Below are 18,331 nucleotides of genomic sequence, written 5' to 3'. Positions count from 1 at the left end.
TTCCTGAACGGCCTCATTTTCTGCAGGGAGGCAGCTCAGCCTGGTGATGGTCACTGCCAGTGCCCACTCCCAGCCGGACAGGGGTCTCCTTCAAGAGATCAGCAAGGACGTGCCTAGGTCCATCCCATAACGCCGTGGGGACCGCAGCTAATCCCATAGCAGGGGCTTTACAGCAGCAGCCAGGGTGTAAATCCAGGGTGCAGCAGTTTTTTTCAAGAGCTGGACAGTGGTTTTTTTCTCCCTCTCTCAGGTTGGAGTTTCTCTGCTGCGCATATGGGAGAGAGAACTCATTTTCCACAATAAAGAGCCAGCAGTTTATTGGTAATCCCCCATATGAATTCTGCCAGATAAACTGTGTCCTCCCCCAGATGCTCCCCACCACTCCTGGACGGGGGGTGTGGGTGTGCTTTTGCAGCTCTGCCATCCCTTACGTGAGAAGGAGCCTGCTCCGCTCTCAAACACCTCCCGGGGCTTGCCAGAGCCAACAGATGTGGGAGCTTCTGACATGGCAAAATCCTTCTGGCAAAAGTCATGCTCCTGTTTTTGGAAAGCCTTGCTCCCTTAATCTGCCTCTCTCCAACCAGGGAGGCATAAAGCCCATCTGCTCATCTAATGCCAGACCTGGCTCACACCTAAAATAATTTGAGGAGTCCAAGGTCTCAAAACAAATCAAGCAGCTTGGCTTCCAAACTTTAATTAGCCGTCGTCTTCATCCCTATCTGAAGTGTGTCACTGCTCTATCTGCTAGGCCATAGGAAGTCAGACCATGTAGGAAAGCTTTATTCTGTATATCCACATTTTCATTCAGAAAGTCTGGAACTCCATAGTTATGAAAGAATCTACTGTGCAAAATGCATGCTGTGTATGGCAAAGCGTGCCCGGGCGTTGCAGAGGTAGCTGTGAAGAAAGCTGAAATCAGTGCAAACTTGAGCATCTACCCCTTCCAGCCAGAAACACCTTCCTGATGTGGAAGCTGGGTATTCTCCAGGTGGAACTAGGGATATACTTGCCGTAGCCACAGGAGAAAGGAACATCAGTCTCCGCGAGCGAGAGGAGCTGAAGGGTTTCTGCTGGCACTGACAGCGCAGAGAGTTTTCACTACTGTTTTCCCCAGCCCTTAGCTCTGTTTCACACACATGCACGCACAGAGCTCCAGGATTTAATGCAAGAAACGCCAAAGTGTGCATCACTTAACCACTGACCTCAGGATTTGATCTTGTCCGGCAGAGGAAATCATCTGGCTTTGCACCGCAGCCCATCCATTCACCCTGCTCAAGCCTTCAAGCTTGACCTCACGAGGGGAAGACTCTTCCCTTCCCTCCACCTCGCAGGTGTTCTGCCGCCAGGTTAGTCATCCTTCCTGAGATCGTTCCTTGAATAATGCAGTGTCTCCTGGGAGCTTCATAGCGCCGGGATGCGTGCTGCAGCCTGGCGTGCAGGAATGCCCCCCTCACACGAGAGCCAGAGCCACCCAGGCAGAGCCTGCTTTGCCCACATGATAAACAACTCCATGGCAGGTTGCTCTGGGTGCTCTTGCTTTTGGCCTTCTTCCTTTTTCCCAGGACTGGAAGTCTTTTTTTCTAAGGATTTGGCACAAGGGACCCGTAGGAGAAACCTGTGACAACAGTACAGCATCCCTAAGGATGCTGCGGGCTCAGCCGTCTCTCAAGGCCTTGGGCTGGACCGGCTGCCATGGTTTGGTTGCGCAAAGGATGTGCTCTTTCCTTCTCACCCCGTCTGCCCAGGTACGCCATGGGATAAAAAAAGAAATTCCATCGACAGACTGATTGACTGGCAAAACCCCTTCAAGCACAGCAGCATGGGCAGTCTTATATTTTCCCTCTGCTTTCAGTAGCTGGTATGCCCCAAATTTGTCTACTTTCTGAATTGTTTATCTGCTGCTATTAGTAAGGTTTCGGGTTCCTTCTTTCCTTGTGGTGAACAGCGAAACGTGGGGCCAGGTGTCCACCCAGCCTGTATCCCATCTCTCACCATCGCCAGACATGAATGCTTAGGAAGAAAATGTGAAACAGCACATAGAATTATTCTTACCCTGTAAGCAAATTAATTCCCACTAAGTATTTCCTTTTCCATGTCTTCTTCCCCTGTGGGATAAACATTATTTTCCCTGTTTAGCTCACCATTCTCAAGCTTAAGTAATTTTTGATGGACATCTATGTGCTTTCTGGATACATCATGATGTATTTATGACTGCACGCTTTCTTTGCAATTCAGACCGGTTCAGAATGAGCCCTGCAGGGTGGAAGCATGTCTCAGCCCCTACACTCGCTCCATGCAGCATCACACGTTGCTGAGCCCGCTTGATTCCTCCTGCGTTACAAATATGAGCACAGGAGCTTCCTAACTGCGTCTCCTGCTGCTGCCGGCTCCGCAGCTTGGAACAGGTTAGGTTCCCTCCTGAATTCTCTCGTTATTAATATCACAAACCAAGCTGTTCTGAGAGCGGTGTCCCATTAATCATTTTAGCTCTGCTGCAGTTTTCACCTCGCTTCCTCTTCCTGCGCCTGAACAGTCTTCAATAACATTCGACTCTGTGGGTGACGCTCGGTTAAAATCGGCAAGTCTGCGAGGGCAGGGAAGGACTCTGACCTGAGCAAGCTGGGGGCAAGCAAAGGTGGGACAAGGATACATCCACACAGCCACGGCTGCACTGTGGCATGAGAAAATGTGCTACACCAGCTGATGGTAGCAGGTACTTGAAGGGAGGAGAGCTACCCCCATTAAATCTTTGCCTCTAAATCTGAATTTTCCAGAGTGCTGACCTTACTGGAGAGACACAGCAAAAGCGAAGATACCTAATAAAATATGAGGGCAGCTCAGCAGCTCGTGTGAGTCAGCACCGATGCGGGTGGCAGGTCTGGGCAGAGATTTCTGATGCCTGCCTGGGCTCTGTTCGCATTTGAGGGCACCGCTTCCTTTTTGCTCTCTTCCTTCCTATGTTTAATCCTGCTGGGTGTCACAAGCAAAGGTCTTAACCACTCTAAGTATCTACCTCTGGGTTACCTGACAAAGGACCAAAAGATGCTTACAGAGCATCTTCCCAAAAATCTGCCTCTAGTACCATCCCCTTGCCCAAATACCTCAAGGGCGTATTGTGTGTTCCTAGGTGCTGGCTCTCAGAGACGCAGTAACACAGCAACCCTGCAGCTAACCCAAAACTTCCCTCTTATATCCAGCGCCCTTTTCAATTTTCTATCCTTTGCCATCATCTTTGCCCCCATCGGAGATGGGCATTTTGTTTTGCCTTTATCCCTTTGCTCGGCTGCATCCAGCAGCATCCATCGGCATCCAGCAGCCGAATCAGCTGCTCAGCCCCGCAGTGCAAACGCCACCGCACAGGACCAAGCTCCACCTGGCTCGTCCCAAAGCCTGCCACAGCTGCACACCTTTGTACCTGCCACTTTGCTGGTGCCCGGCAGCTTTCATCCATAAACAATGTTTTTCAGCGATTTCTGCTGAGTCAGAGAATGCCCCCACGATGGCTGCTGCTTCTCCACGTGGGAATGCACTTCTGGAAAATAATTACAGACAGTTTAAACAGGGACGCTCGGCAGCCAAATTGCTTCTCATTCAGGCTCCTGGCCAGGAAGGCAGAGTCCAAAAGCTGCTCATTGGTGCTGTGAGAAAATACCTTGCACCTGCATCCATCATGGGCATGCATCGCCTGTGGGCTAAGATCACCCCTTACACGGCAGCAACCCGGCACCTGGCACTGAAAGAAGGTGTGCTCGCGGCTTGGTGGGTCTGACAAAGTGAGCTGCTTTGCAAATAAACCAGCTTGCACTTCCTGAGCACCTCTGGGTGCCCTTTTCTCCAGGCCATGCCCACCGAAGGATTTTTACTCCCCCCGCAATGCTGGATTTGGGAACATGCTGCATGGCAGAAAGCTGGTCCCTGCGAAGCTCCGGTTCTGCAAGGGAGATGATGGCAGCACACCGCTAGTAACTTTTTCCCCCCTAAATTTTGAGGTATATTTTAAGGTTGTGAAACATATTGACTGTGAAATAGAGATAAGAACTGGAGTAGACACAAACAGTGTAGGCGTTACTCCCATTTTTTTGCGACTCCCACTCTGTTGCAAAAATAGTACCGCAAGCAGCACGCTGCTCCGTGCCATCCTTCACAGACCAAGTGACGATGGGACCACATGCCTGGACATTGGCGGACTGAACCAGAAGCAGAGCTGGCACCTAGGGCATGTGCAGAGGTGCCGAACGCTTCACATTCCTTGAAATCAATGGAGAGAGAGAGGCTCTGTCTTACAAAAAGATCACATTAAATAATTTTAAATGTTATAGAAAGATATAAAAAGTAGTGATATCATTCCAAAGTGCTGCAAAACCAGGTTGCACTGAGCTAGAGTGCTTTCCATCAGGAAAAGGGGCAATGGGAAGCCACAGGGGGTATCACTGCATCCACTCAAGTGTCTGCTCACATTGCACACAACGCACCCAGTCTTTAGACCACACCTGCGCCATAATTCCTACGCGCCCTCAATTCTTTGGCAATTTTAAACCCAAGCAAAATACGCTTAACTGGGTGCAGACCAGTTGCAGAAATCAGATAAAACTCTCTGGCAGGCGGCTGCTTTCAGGAGGTGCATCTGCTGATGGACAGGGACATTGTGCAACTTGGTGAGAGCATCGCCCAGCCGTGGGCTGGTGGCGGGGAGAGCACTCGCAATAAGACGCGAGGGTGTCACCTCAGTGGAGGAGAAACTTGCGGACGGTGGCGGCGGTGGCTTTCTGACTCGGGGGACAGGCGTCAGAGCCCCCCACGGCAGGACCGGGTGAGTACCCACCGATGCTTCTCCTAAGGGACCCAGGAGTGGGACAGCGGCACGGTGGGGATTTGCAGGAGCAAGTCACGCTCTGCGCTGAAACCTGCCTCGAATGACCCTCCTCTGCTCCATTTCTTGCTTTTTTTTCTCCAAAACAGAGGGAGATTTCTAATCAGCGTCTCAGCTGATTGCTAAGTCAGGGACAGTGCTAAGGACCAAAGTTTTTGTCTCCTTTCTAGCCCAGAAGGCATTTTGGGCAGGAATTACTGCTTTCATGGCAATTAGGGCTAATAACAACTCTGCACAAATGGTGGAGAGGTTTGGGAGAGGCTGAAGTGGTTCTTCAGACCCCAGTTTGGGGGAGCTGCGGGCTACGGTGGCAGTGCCTCGCCATAAATAATTGTATTGATTTACAACATGGCTGTCGTTAATCACTTTTGCTTGCTCACCCCGCACTGCAGTTGAGTTTAATGGGACAAGGGGCTGAACACAAAAAAATGGGTTAAGCTGAAGGAAAAAAGGGCAGAGAGAATGGGCTTTGGGTTTGGAGACAAAGTTAAAAAAGGAGGGGGCATGGGTTTTTTCTGCCAGTTGTGGGTTTTTTCCTACAGTACTGGGAGTTTGGGACCCCTTGAGCATGCTGTGCTAACCCACTCCCAGCCAGAGCGGTGGAGGCCCTACATTTTGGGGTGGGATTTTGCAGCGACTGCACAAGGGCGCGCGGGGAGGACCATCTGCCAAGGGAGGGGCAAAAGACAGCGCCTACAGGCAACAGCATCCATGGCAGCCAACCCCTCCCTCTGCTCGCCCACAGCATGGCCGACGATGACACCGTAACCGCCGAGGTCTGCAAGGAGGCTGACTTTGGGGATGGAGAGTGAGTAGACTTTGAGGATGGAAAGTGAGTACCCAGCGGGGAGGAGGCTGCAGCCTGTCCTGCAGACAGCAGGGGTAGCATCGCCATGGCAACAGCCGCCATGTTGGTGGCTGCCATGTTGGCAGCCGCCATGTTGTTGGTTGAAGGAGCTGCGAGGCACCAATCCGTGGCTCCCTGGGGCACCCATCTCGCCACCTTTCCTGCAGGCTGGGGGAGGTGATGGTGGCCGGCTACCCAGTGCTGCTGGTGAGGAACAAGAAAGAGTTCAATGCCCTGGGCAGCAAGTGCCCCCACTATGGTGCCCCGCTCAGCAAAGGTAACCCTGGCACTGGGCAGGGGAAGCAGCCATGTCAGGGAGGTCAGCTCTCACCACTCGGTTGGGGGGGGGGGGGGGGGGGGCACTTTTGCAGGTGTCTTCAAAGGGGAGAGGCTGCGCTGCCCCTGGCACGGTGCCTGCTTTAACATCAAAACTGGAGACATCGAGGAGTACCCTTCTCTGGACTGCCTTCCCTGCTTTAAGGTGACTTATTGTCTCTTCCTCCTCCCAGCTTAGGCCATGTCCTCCATACCACTTGCATTCATTCACTCCCACAAGCTCTGTGTTCCCAACACCAGCTGAAAGGATCCTGCCCTGGCCACAGCTCCATGATCCAGGTCACACAGAGCTACACATGGGATGATTTCTTGGGATCATGTAACTCCCTGTCCTAAAGCTCCTTTCAATCAAATGTGGTGCCGTACATCCTGATGCACATCACCGCCAGCACAGCTCTTTTGGAAAGAAAAAAGGATTTACATCTCTTCCTGAGTGCCCTTGGGATGAGGAGAAAAGCTCATGAGCTCCTCAGCGTCATCTGACATCCAAGATCCCTGCAAGTCACTCCCAGTGTATGAGAGACAGATAGCCCACTGGACCAGACCCTCCCAGGAAAGCTCCTACCACAACCCCATGAATGCAGCACTTAAATGCACTCTCCTTTCACCCCTGCAGGTAACAGTGGAAGATGGAAAGGTGTTTGTTACAGCAAAAAAGAAGGTACTGACCTTACCTGCTGTCACTAAGCACAAGCAGCACTTTGGGCTTGGCAGGATTTCAACATTTCTCACTTACTTTCTTGTAGGATCTTGAAAGCAGCCTGAGGGTGAAAGACACAAGCAAGCGATGCCTTCTCAACCGGAACACGATGCTGCTTCTAGGGGGAGGTCAGTGATCTGTACTGTCCCCTCCCCACAAATGCTGTGAGCTGCCACTCTCTTCTCCAGGGAGGACTTGCTGCCTTCCTCCTACTCCACAGTGATATGTAAGAGGGCTGAGATGAGCATCTCTTGTAGGTGTGGCTGCCCTGGTGTGTGCAGAGACACTTCGCCAAGAGGGCTTTACTGGCAGGATCATCATGGCCACCAAAGAGAAACATGTTCCATATGACAAGTCCAAACTGAGCAAGGTTCGTACGCGAGAAGGGCAGGACTGTGCCTGGGTACACTGTGTGAATTAGGGACGTGGCCCACCCTGAGGCCCAGGCCGAGCAATGGAGTGAGCCGTTCTGGCAAGGCAGCAGGAGTGCTGAGGCACCCACAAGGAAAAGGGGTATAACTTCCAGCTAACATCTCACTTCTTCCTCCCAGAAAGTCTTTGATCAGAGTCCACCATAAGCAAATGGTTTTATCCCCTTTCACTGAGTTCTTCCCGCTAGAGTTTGAGTTGATGGGTTTTTCTGAGGAGGGAACAAAAAGACGATGGGGATGGGGCAGTGTGGGGAGCTGTGATTTATTTACCAATGCAAAATTTACCTCTTATGCAAACTTATTTCCCAGTAAACACTGCAAGACTATTGCTGACTGCAAGAATTGCTTTATTTCGTATTTCTGTTTTGTTTCCAGAAAATGAACTTGAAAGCTGAGGACTTGTACCTGAGGAAATCTGAATTCCTCGATGCTTGTGACATAGAGCTCTGGACAGAGAAAGAGGTACAAGAGCAGCTGAGCTCAGTCCTCAGTGGGTGGTCCTGTCCCTGCCACGGGGAGAGGATGCCCACACCTGCAGGCATAGTGCTATATTTATAGAAATTAGGGCTCTGCCTAAGTACACGCATTATCTTCTGGGACAACACTCCAAGGCCAGTGCTAGGGATGGCGTGCATGCCTCGGGGGTAACACTGATCTGTGCTACCCATGGACGGATGTGCCCGTCACATGCAAAGAGGGTGGCCCTTGAAACTAGCCTTCTGCACACCCCTTACAAATCTTGCCAGATTTGGTGCTGTCATACTTAGTGCTCCTAAAGCCTAGGACCTGTAGGAAGTGAGGACTCCAACATTCCTCATCTCACCTGGGTGTCCAGGAATAGGGCATGCAGTCACAGGCAAGCAAAATGGGTTGATGTGGCAGGACACCAGTGGACCAGAGGTACCTGTCTGATCTTTGCCTCCTTTCTTCTGCAGGCAGTGTCGGTGGATTTCCAGAAACAGAAGGTCCACTTCATGGACGGGTGCTCTCAGAAGTACAACCAGCTGCTCATTGCAACAGGCAGCCAGTGAGTGCACAAAGCATTTGCCACACACAAAGTTTTAGACAGGACAAGAGGGCTTGGAGGTCTTCTAGAGGCGTGTGAGAGGGAGGTAGTAGGAGTTGAGATAAAAGGACAGGATGGGATGACACAGCCAAGAGATTGCATGGGTTTGTGCTCCCCCCCCCCCCCCCCAATTCTTTCTGTTTAATTTCTAATCATGATACATATCTGGATTCTCTCTCTTTCAGCTCCAACTCCCTCAAAGTCCCAGGTGCAGACCTGCAGAACGTGTGCATTCTCCAAACCCCAGAAGACTCTAGAAAGATCTTAGAGCTGGCAACTGGGAACAATCTGGTGATCATAGGAGCTTCATTCATAGGTACCAGGCTGGAGTCAATATCAAGTCATCAGCGACAGCCTTGAAACCCACTTCTGCTGCGTGTGCAGCTAAAGTAGAGGTCCTCAGGGAAGGGATGTTCATTCACTGCCTGGCTGGGTTCCTCCCCAGAGCCCTGTAGCTGGTGGGGGTATGCGTTACACAGCGCACACTCACTCTTTCCTCTGATAGCCAGAAACTTTGAGAGCTATAAACAGTTCCTGGACACGGACAGAAGGAAATGTGCCTTATGAAAAGGTCACTGTCCGTCAGAGGAGCTGGACTCCCCAGAAGCAGTGGGAAAGTGAGGGGGTAAGGCACAGAAAGGGAGTTATTTTGTACACAACCAGGAGCTGTTCTTTGCATTTCCTAATATCTGGGTCCATAGCGCATGAGAATGAAGAACAGGGGGGGCTAAATACCTCAGCCCAGAAATGCATAGAAGAGCACTTAAGCACTGGCTCTACATCAGATTTGTTCTCCTCACCTGGAAGGGGAAAAGGTTTCCAAGGAGAAGGGTGCAGGTTCATGCTTGCAGCAGGCTTATCTTGAGCATGCCTTTCCCTTGCAGGAATGGAGATAGCTGCCTTCCTCTCAGACAAGGCTGGTGCCATCTCAGTGGTGGAAAAAAATGAGTTCCCTTTCCAGAATGCACTGGGTCCTCAGGTTGGAGGTGTCGCCATGAAGGTTAGGAAAACCTGGTGCTAATTTCTAGGGGGGAGAACACATGCAATCCAAGCAGCCCTGTGATCCACAACAGCCCAGGAAATCCAGCCCCTGCGCTGAGTCATCACCCCGCGTGCCCAGCCACCTTGCTCACGTACAGCTTTCTGAAGGAGCTGTGCACACATGGCTGGTCCCAGCCTCCCTCACACACGCTTCCCGTTCCCCAGCTCAGCTTCATCCCCAAGCCCTGCTTCATCCTAGACCCACCTCACACACCAGTCCTGACCAGGACAGCAGAGCAAAGCCAGGCTTCCAGGCACCCTGCACCAGCCAGGGACACAAATGAAACCTCTCCGCAGCCTGGAGCAGCAGCTAAGCTGCCTGCCTGGGTTTTGGCTGGGAACAGCTGTTTTTACAGCAGTACAGCCTGGAATTTCCTAGTGAATACTCAAACCAGCTTCCTCTTCCTTTTCAGATGCTGCAAAATAAAGGGGTGAAGTTTTACATGAAAACAGAAGTCTGTGAGCTGAAAGGAAAGGATGGGAAGGTCAGTCATGCCACTGTGATCCCTGAACTGCTAATTTTAGGGGGAAAAGAACCCAAACTGAGGTGTAACCCAGTGGCTACATCTAGGCTTTCCTATCCCATGTCTAGACCCTCACATTTCTTTTCATTGAGCACAACTCTGGGCTCAAAGGGCAGCAGTATGTGTTTGTATCTCAGGGACAACAGCATGATTTTCTCTTACATTCCTGGCAACACACGTTAGCTGGACAAGGTGATCTGAACCTGGGGAAGAAAAAAGACAGCAAAGAATGAGGCAGCAGGGATGCTGCAGGAATTAGGACAGAGTTTTTAAGTCTTTGTTAATGATTCTTTCTTCCTTCCTAGGTCACAGAGGCTGTTCTTGCCAGTGGAGAGAAACTACCTGCAGATGTGGTAGTGGTGGGAATAGGTAAGAGACCCCAGGTGGGAGAGAGAGGTGGCTTCAGGAATGGGAAGAACAGCCAGCAAGCCCAGAGCATCCCAGTGCATTCCCAGGACACCATTTCCTACAGTCTCTTTCCCACTCTGTTATCACCCACCCCTACCTCTTGGCCCCAAACGCCTAGAGAAAGTCAGCAGCCCATGAGCCATGGCAGGAGGAAAGGAGCTGCTTACACTCTCAGTATGATTTTGGCACACTTGCTGGGCTCTGTAGGCCACCGCTGTGTTATCAGAGCATGCCTTGTTCTGGGCTCTGGTTTTATTGCCCTGGATTAACTCAGCGCCAGCCCAAGCACTGGTCACTGCCACAAGCTGCTCTGCTCCAAGCAGGCTGAGCAGGCACCACGGACACGTGCTTGCTGTAGGGCCGAGGCCAAGTTTCCTCCCTGCCCTTTGCAGAGCTTTGCTGCATTTGTCCTTGCTCCTCTCTCTGCAGGGGTCTTCCCCAACTCAGCATTTCTGAAGGGCACTTCCATCAGCAGAGATGACAGTGGTGCCATCCTGGTGGATCTGGTAAGTGCCAAGCTGAGTATCCCTGGTCCACACCCAGTACCATCCCTCTCATCATTGCACTAATTGCTTTTTGTCCCATTAGCGCATGCAAACCAACATCCCAAATGTCTTCGCTGCGGGGGATGTGGTCTCCTTTCCTGTAGCGCTGCTCAACGGGGACCAGTCCAGCATCCATCACCAACAGGTGGCCGAGGCCCATGGTGAGACAGCGCAGCTGCCTCGCTTTCCAGCTTCCCTCGGAGATGGGCATCGAGGGAATGGGGCAGAAGGGACAGCAGGATAACAAAAGGCAGTGGGCACTTCTTTGAGGACCTACGAGAAACAAAAGTATTCCCTCTGCTGGTTCATCACAGGTCACATTGCTGCATTGAATATGCTGAAGAAAGACAAGGAGTTGCACACTGTCCCCTTCTTCTGGACCACGATGCTTGGGAAAAGCATCCGCTATGCAGGTAGGAGGGGGCAGAGAGATGGGAACAGCCGAACCACTTCTCAGCCCATCTGCTCATCCACCAGCTGGGTCTGGGGCTTGTAAACACACAGTGGTTGCAGAGTTTACCTGAAGGAGCTCAAGTTTTGGACTGGCTGCTGTGGTGGGTTTGTGAACCCTGTTTCTGAGCTCCGGGCCTGCAGGTTACCCAGAGCTTTTGTTCTTTGCTGATCTCCAGTGGCTTAGAGGTCACAAAAGAGGAAGAACTTCCCTCTCCAAGCCAAGGAGAGGCTTGGGGTCATGACACAGTCTTGCACCTCTGAGTCAGTTCTGCTTGTCCAGCGCCTTCATGCCTGCTCCCCAGCCCTGTCCCAGCCCCAGCAAGCCGCTGTCCCCTCTGCCCCTACCTGCGATGGCACTGAGGTGGGATGGGTGGCAGCTGCCATACCAGGGCTCCCAGAGCCGGCTGCGATGCTCTCTCTTGCAGGCTGCGGGAAGGGATACACGGACACTGTTGTGAAGGGCAGCCTGGAGCAACAGAAGTTCCTGATCTTTTACATCAAGTGAGTGAACGCGTGGCTGGTCTGGGCCCTGACATGGCAGCGCCCTGGGAACAGGGCACGGTCCTCTCCCTTACGGCCTGCAGAGCTCCCGCAGAGGCTCCACATCACCTCCCACAGCTGCACGCTGCAGGCAGCTGCTGGCCGTTGAATCAGCAGCGAGATGGTTTCAGAGCAAACCAAAGCAGGGCAGGGAAGGAGAAGAGGATGAGCTTCGACAAAGACACCAGCTGGGCAGGGAGCCCGGGACATGTCTCCTCTCCCTCTGCCCCACTGCTCCCAGGCTCGGTGCCCAGCTCCCAGCAGCGCCAGGCAATCTGCCACAAGTCCCCGTGCACCCTGCAGTACCAGCCACCCTGCCCTGAGCCCTCCAAAATACAGCTGGCCTCCAGCCAGGGTGCCACGGGGATGCTGCTGTGCTGAGTTATGTACGCTGAAGAGATCCACATTCTTCCGCTTTCCCTTTCAGGGACGGTTTCGTGACTGCAGCTGCCAGCCTGAACAGTGACCCCATGGTGTCTCTGATTGCAGAAGTTTTATACTCAGGAAAACAAATCTCTAAAGAAGAAGCAGAGTAAGTGACACCCTGAACCAAGCTGGTGGGCAGCTCTGTACTGCGTTCCCCATGCCAGCTGAGCCCACTGAGAGACACAAAGTCAAGATGATTTACTGCAAATCCCCGACATACCTCTCATTCGCAGGGCCTGCGACATCTGCAATATACCCTCACCGGCAGAAACCTAAGCTTGGTACGTGCCCTGCCATGAGGGGCACAGAGTCAACCAAGTGTTAACAGCTCCATATCCTCCCATCCTGGCACAAGAGAAATAAAATCACTAGCAAAGCTGAACCCAGCACCTGCATTTTGCGTTTGCAGACAGCCCTGGGCTGCTCGCTTGCAGGCTGGGGCAAAGCAGCGCTTTCCCCTCTCTTCCAGAGGGGGATCTGGGCTGGGTAAGGAGGACGCCCATGTCCTGGGGCTCAGCTGAGGGTCCGAGCAGGCAGCAGCAGCCACACATTCGCAGATCCACCAACCCCTCCTGCTCCTCTCGCTGGCTGTCGGCAGGGAGCTTTCATTCAGCACACCGGTCACGCTGACCTTCTGCTTTGCAAAAGCGCATTTTCCCAGCAAGGGGAGCTGTGACCGAGGCAAGCTGCTCTCCCAGCTAGGAACTAAATAGTCTGTATGCAGGAACTAGCAAAATACCCTACCCCTAAGGACAGAGGGCTGCCATCCGACCTCTGAGTGAGCAGCACCTGCTGGCATTGCTACAGCCGTCTTGAATATTGCATTAGCTGCCGCAGCAAGCGCTTCCAACCCCCTGACAGCAGCCAGCCTCCAGCAGAGAAATCCCCAGCCCTGGTCATCATCCCCTCTCCTGCCGTGTCCCTGTGTGCTGGATGCTTCGAGGAGGCAGCTGGATATTGTAGAAAACACAGCCTCGATGCTAAAGGAAAGAGTTACTAGATTTTTTGCAAGGCAACGGCAAGCAAGACTGTGCTTTCTACAGGAAACACTGCACTTACCGGTCACATGGGGCTTTGCAGGAGGAAGGGTAAGCCCCGAGAGCTGGGCAAGTTCCCACAAGGACACTTACTTTGTCAGCCTAAAACCCCTCTGCTTTTACATTAAATGTGAGCTAGCCAGAGCCCGAGCCTGTTTGTTCAGCAGGTGACATACTGCAATGCTGGTTTTGTGTTAAATACACAAACTTGCACTCTGACACCTTCTCATGTATGAAAAGTTGACCTTAAAGGTGGCATTTTACATTTCCTGACCTCAGGGGCTCAGCGCTGCTGCTCAGGGCAACTCTCTGCTCTGAAATAGCCACAGCTTACCAGGGAAAGACCTGGTTTTCAGCAGAGCAGGTCAGTCCTTCGCGACGACAGGAGGAAGCAGCAAATCTAAACATTACCCATACACCAAAGCACGCAAGAGCAGAGACGCTGGTGGCCAGAGCATGCAGCTCCCCTCCATATCGAGCATTGACAGCGCTGTGATGCAATGCATGGGATGGGGAGCATGGCCCGGGACCTGCTCCTCCTTACCCTCGTGCATCCTGCACGCACACACATCCCCCCCACGAGTTTTTGCCCCCTCAGTGCACTCCAGGACTTGTTGAGCCCTGAGCTGGCGCCAGCTATTTCATATGGACTTGCAGCAGGGCAGCTGCAGTGGAAGAGACCAGCTCTGCCTCAAGCTGGAGGTATTCATCCGTGGTCCTTTCTGCTCAGAGAGCAATCCAAAGGGGTTCAGCAGCCTCAATCTCTCCGGTTGATGATGACCCCAAAGAAACTCGGCTTCTTGTAGCCATCAACAAGCACACACCAAGCAGAGAAACCTTATGTAAGAAGGAAAGACCCCAGGACAACAGATTTGCTCCACTTCTACCACTTAATGGACACCAGGCCACCTTCTGCACAATGCCGGGTGCCAAAATTAGGTAGCAGCCCTGCCTTGGGCGGCTGGAGCCTGGACAGGCAGATTTAGTTGGAACTCTGCAGTCTTATTTCAGCACAGGGCCATGCCTCCCTGCCCGCCCTCGGGGCTGGGATGAGCCGTGGTCTTTCTGGCAGGCCCTAAGCAGCAGCACCCAGATGCTCCTCTGCTTCCCAGCCACCAAGGCAGCCTGGAAGGCGGTGGTCCCGGCAGCCCCATGGGAGAGGCACCTCCGGGGGTGCAGAGGCTCCTGGGAGCTCTTGCTGGGTCCACACAGAGACATTTCACCCTGCACTGAGCCGCAGGAGAGCTATACAGCTCCCCTCTCACCCAGTGCAAGGCAGGGGCATCTCCATCCCTGGAGAGCAGCTTCCAAGTCCCCTTCGGGGCAATCTTCTGCTTCTGTCCACCAGCAAGGAAGACCCTGGACCACAGAGGAGCCTGGCAAGGTTCACCCAGGCCCCCCTCAGCGCTGCCGGCTCCAAATACCTGGAATCCTGGCGCTGCCCCAGGGCCAGTCACAGACAGGGCTGCCCGGCCTTGCTGGATGGCGGTTTCCAGAACAGACGTCTGGGGCTGTGCGTGACTCGTCCCTGAGTCACCCGCTCCCGGCAGCCCGGCCCCGCCACACCCAGCCCCGACCCGCACCAGGGCAGCGTCAGTGCAGAGCGGGCCCTCTTCTCTGGCTCTATCCCACTGCCTGGCATGTTGCAGGATTAACCCTGCTCTTGAGCTCAGAAGCAGGTCAGCCCTGCGAGCTACACCCAGCCTCGGGTCACCTCTTTTGCTTGGGACAAACCAAGGGGACCTGAAGAACCAACCCTCCACCCGCAGACCGCAACGCGGCATCGGCCAGGGGCTGAGCTCTGGTGCTACAGCCACCCCTGCCCAGCACCCTGCGGGGTCTGCGGCCCCCACCATCCTCCCACCCGGCAGATCCGGGCACCCCATGGGCAACAAACTTCCTAAAACTGAACTGTTGAGCAAAACAGAAAGTTTAATGCCTCTTTCAGTTTTCTCTAGTCATCTCAGCTCAGTGCCACCCCACCGGCGGGGGGGGACCCTGCTCGACAGCCCCGCTGCCAGGCAATCCCCCAGCCAAGGCTGTGTCTGGAGGCTGTGAGGAGATTTCTTCATCCCGGTCGGGCTCATCCTCGCCCCTCAAATCCACAGGACACTGCAGACTGGCTCATCCCGGTCGCCTGGGGCACAGGTCCGGCTGACATCCAAGGTCCCGGTGATGAGAAGAGAGTGGCTACATTCAACAGTTCTTCAACTGGCAGCTTTAGCTACTAGAGAAGGACATAAAGCTTGCCACTGAAGAACTGGTGCTGGTTAGCCAGGAGCGGGGCGGCAGGGCAGCGCCTGGGAAGGGAACACACGCATCAGAGCCAGGATCGAACCGCGCCGAGCTGAGCTGTCAGCCGCAGCAGCCACCCCAGGTGGCAGAGCTGCTCTTCTCCCCCACCCCAGCACCAAGTCCTGATCCACCTCCTCGGCCTTCCCCCCAGGGCAGAGATCCCACAGGATCACCCCCCTGTCGCAGGGGATCCAGGGACAGCTCCCACCTCCACTCTTCCCCTCCCTCCCCTCTCCCAAAGCAGCTGGTGCATCCACTCGGGCACCTGCAGCCGGCCCTAAAATGCGAACGACAGGCAGGGAAATCAAGGCCTTTTCTGCCAGAAAATAAGAGATAAGGTAACCTGCTCCGACACGGACCGGTGGCCGTGGCAGGGAGGCAACCGTAGGTAGGGGTTAAGGCATTCCCCGGCTGCTCACCTCGGGCATCCGCGCTGGCAGGGTCCCACCTGGCCGGGGGCCAGCCGCCGCCTGCCGGGGAAGACACTTTGTCAGGCGGCTGCTGCCAAGGCACCGCCGGGGGAATTTCGGGGAGCGCAGCTTTTTTCTGTGTCATTTTGTCAGAGAATGAGGACGTCAGCCCCAGGGCCTGGTGTGGGACCCCGCTGCTTCCCCTTCCACTCAGGGGAAAAAAAAAAACAAACCCAAACCCTTTTCCACACCGCCCAACGCTTTGGCCGTGGGGATTGAGTTCTGGGAAACCCCCGGGTGTCCGGGCCCGCTGAGGGGGACAGACAGCCCTGGTGTGGGGACAGACAGCCCTGGGGAACCCTCCCCGCCACCCCCCACGGCAGCTGCCCCGCAGCATCCTCCCACCAGCGTCACCCCAAAGGCACTCAGGATCCCGGCTGGCCCCAGGCCCCCACGGGCGGTGGGGGAAGGCGGGAGTCCCGGTGGGTGCCGCGGCGGGGGGCTGCGGGGAGGCTCACGGTGCGGGGCCGGTGGCCGGGGCGCAGCGGCGGCGGCGGGGCCTGGCGGGGATGCCGAGCATTCCTGGCGTGCCGGGTACATCTGGTCCGGATTCCAGTGAGCGGGTCCCGGCCCTGCTCCACCCCCGCCGGCCCGTGAATCAGCACCCGCCGCCGAGCCACCGGCCCTGCCGCCGCCAGGGGCTGACCGGGGGGGTCCTGCTGGTAACGGGGGGGTCCTGCTGGTAACGGGGGGGCCCCCCCAGCCCTTCTCGGTACCGACCGACCCCACCAGCACCGTGACGGGCCCCGGTGGGAGCTCGCCCAGCTAACAAAACCCGCTGTGCCCCCAGCTGGTGCCTCCCTCCCTATTTAACCGGGTCACCCCCCTCCCCCCAAATCTCCCCTCCCGGTAAAACCAATTCCCCCTCCCCCCCCCGGAGATAGACCCCCCCCCGCGCCGCTCCACCGTAAAGCCGGTCCCTCCGCTCCCCCCCGGGGCACCCCGCCGACCTCCCACCCCCTCCGCTGCCCGGGATGCTCCGGTTCGTGCCCATGGCGGGAGCGGCGGCGGGTCAAAGTCTGCCCCGCCCGGTCCCCGGAGTGAAGGTCACCCCCGGGGCGGCCATCGCCCGGCACGGGACAGCCCCGGCCACGGCCCCGCCCGTCCCACCGGGACCCCCCGGCGCGGGGGCCGCGCCCCGGCCCCAACACCCCCCCCCCCCCCGCTACCCCGCCCCGCCGCCACCGGGGGCGAGGCCGCCGGGCCCAGGCGGCGCCCGCGGAGCCCCGGGAGGGTCGCGTCGCGCCGAGCCAAGCCGCCCGCCGCCACCCCACCCTGGGGAAAGGTGACCTTCCCCGGCGGGACTACCGGGCGCGGCGGGGCTGCCGGGCCCCCCGACCCCCCGGCGGCCCCACTCGGGGCTCAGCTGCCCTTAACGCCCACCCCAGCGCGGCCCCGCCGGACCCACCTGCGCTGCGCGGCGCGGCGCGGCCCGGCGCCACCGCCCCGCTGCGGCGCGGCGCGGCGCGGCGCGACCCGGCCCGGCCCGGCCCGGCCCGGCCCGGCCCGGCCCGGCCCGGCTCGGTGCCGCCGCCGCCGCCTCCCCCCCGCCGCCGCGCGCGCCGGCTCCCGTCTCGGATCAGCTGGCGGAGTCATGACGCAGCCACCCACCGGCCCCACCCCCGACCAATCGCCTCCCGGCACGGGAGATGCGCGCCCCGCCCCCGCCGCGCCCGCCCCCGCAGCGATTGCTGCTCGCTCCCGCCAATGGCGACCCAGCACGGCCCGCTGCTCAGCCAATGGGGAGATGAAGCAGGCGCTCTGCCCCGCCCACCCCGCTGGGGGAGCGCTGGGCTCTCCCCCGGCCAACCGGCGGTTGCCCAGGAAACGGCCGGGCCCGCCCCGCCGCGGGGCATGCCGGGAGGTGTAGTGCGGCGCGGCGCTCCCGGCATGCCCCGCGTGCTGTGAGTTGGCATTTTCAAGAGGGTGAAGGAGGCGGCGGGGGGGAGGGCGGCTCTTAAAGGGCCCGGCCCTCCCGGAGGGCCCCTGGCGGGGCGCAGCGCTGTCGCGGGGCCGCCCCCTCCCGCCCTCGGGCGGCGCCACCCGCGTCTTTCAGCGCCGGGGCCGGTGACACAGCCCCGATTCCGAGAAGTTGCTCTAAGTCGGCGGCCAATCAGAAGTGAGCGCTCGCCGCGCGGACCAATCGGGGGCCGCGGGGGGCGGGGCCGCGGGAACTCGGCTGACCCCGATGACTTGGCAGCGCCGTGCGATGACTGGACAACTTCTTTAAAGGGGCCGCGCCCTCCGCGGGGAAGGGAGGGGAGCAGCGGGCAGGGGCGGCCCGGCCAGGGGCCCGCACCGCAGCCCCGCGGGCAGCCGCGGCGCTTCCGCTCCCGCCCCGG

General features: G+C 56.6%; 1 protein-coding gene across 1 annotated transcript; it reads left to right on the top strand.

The window, feature by feature from the left end:
- The first annotated feature begins 5,616 nt into the window (after positions 1-5,616).
- Positions 5,617-12,463, top strand: LOC104037070 (apoptosis-inducing factor 3-like). Its single transcript, XM_075720116.1, has 18 exons — positions 5,617-5,678; positions 5,885-5,994; positions 6,089-6,198; positions 6,670-6,714; positions 6,800-6,881; positions 7,011-7,123; positions 7,560-7,646; positions 8,120-8,211; positions 8,436-8,566; positions 9,135-9,250; positions 9,705-9,776; positions 10,121-10,184; positions 10,653-10,729; positions 10,812-10,929; positions 11,083-11,181; positions 11,647-11,722; positions 12,189-12,293; positions 12,421-12,463. Exons 1-18 carry the CDS (start codon positions 5,617-5,619, stop codon positions 12,461-12,463), a joined length of 1,602 nt encoding a protein of 533 aa, XP_075576231.1.
- The last annotated feature ends 5,868 nt before the right edge of the window (positions 12,464-18,331 follow it).

Source organism: Pelecanus crispus, chromosome 12 (genome assembly GCF_030463565.1).
Source record: "Pelecanus crispus isolate bPelCri1 chromosome 12, bPelCri1.pri, whole genome shotgun sequence".
NCBI classification, from domain to species: Eukaryota; Metazoa; Chordata; class Aves; order Pelecaniformes; family Pelecanidae; genus Pelecanus; species Pelecanus crispus.
The sequence above is the reverse complement of the archived record's forward strand: the minus strand, read 5'-3'. Positions and strand labels throughout refer to the sequence as shown.

Bases quoted from the DNA above. Each gene is read 5' to 3' on its own strand.
- LOC104037070 (XM_075720116.1), top strand. From the start codon at position 5,617: ATGGCCGACGATGACACCGTAACCGCCGAGGTCTGCAAGGAGGCTGAC. The intron at 6,715-6,799 runs GTACTGACCTTA...ACTTTCTTGTAG, and splicing joins TTGTTACAGCAAAAAAGAAG to GATCTTGAAAGCAGCCTGAG. The intron at 6,882-7,010 runs GTCAGTGATCTG...CATCTCTTGTAG, and splicing joins GATGCTGCTTCTAGGGGGAG to GTGTGGCTGCCCTGGTGTGT.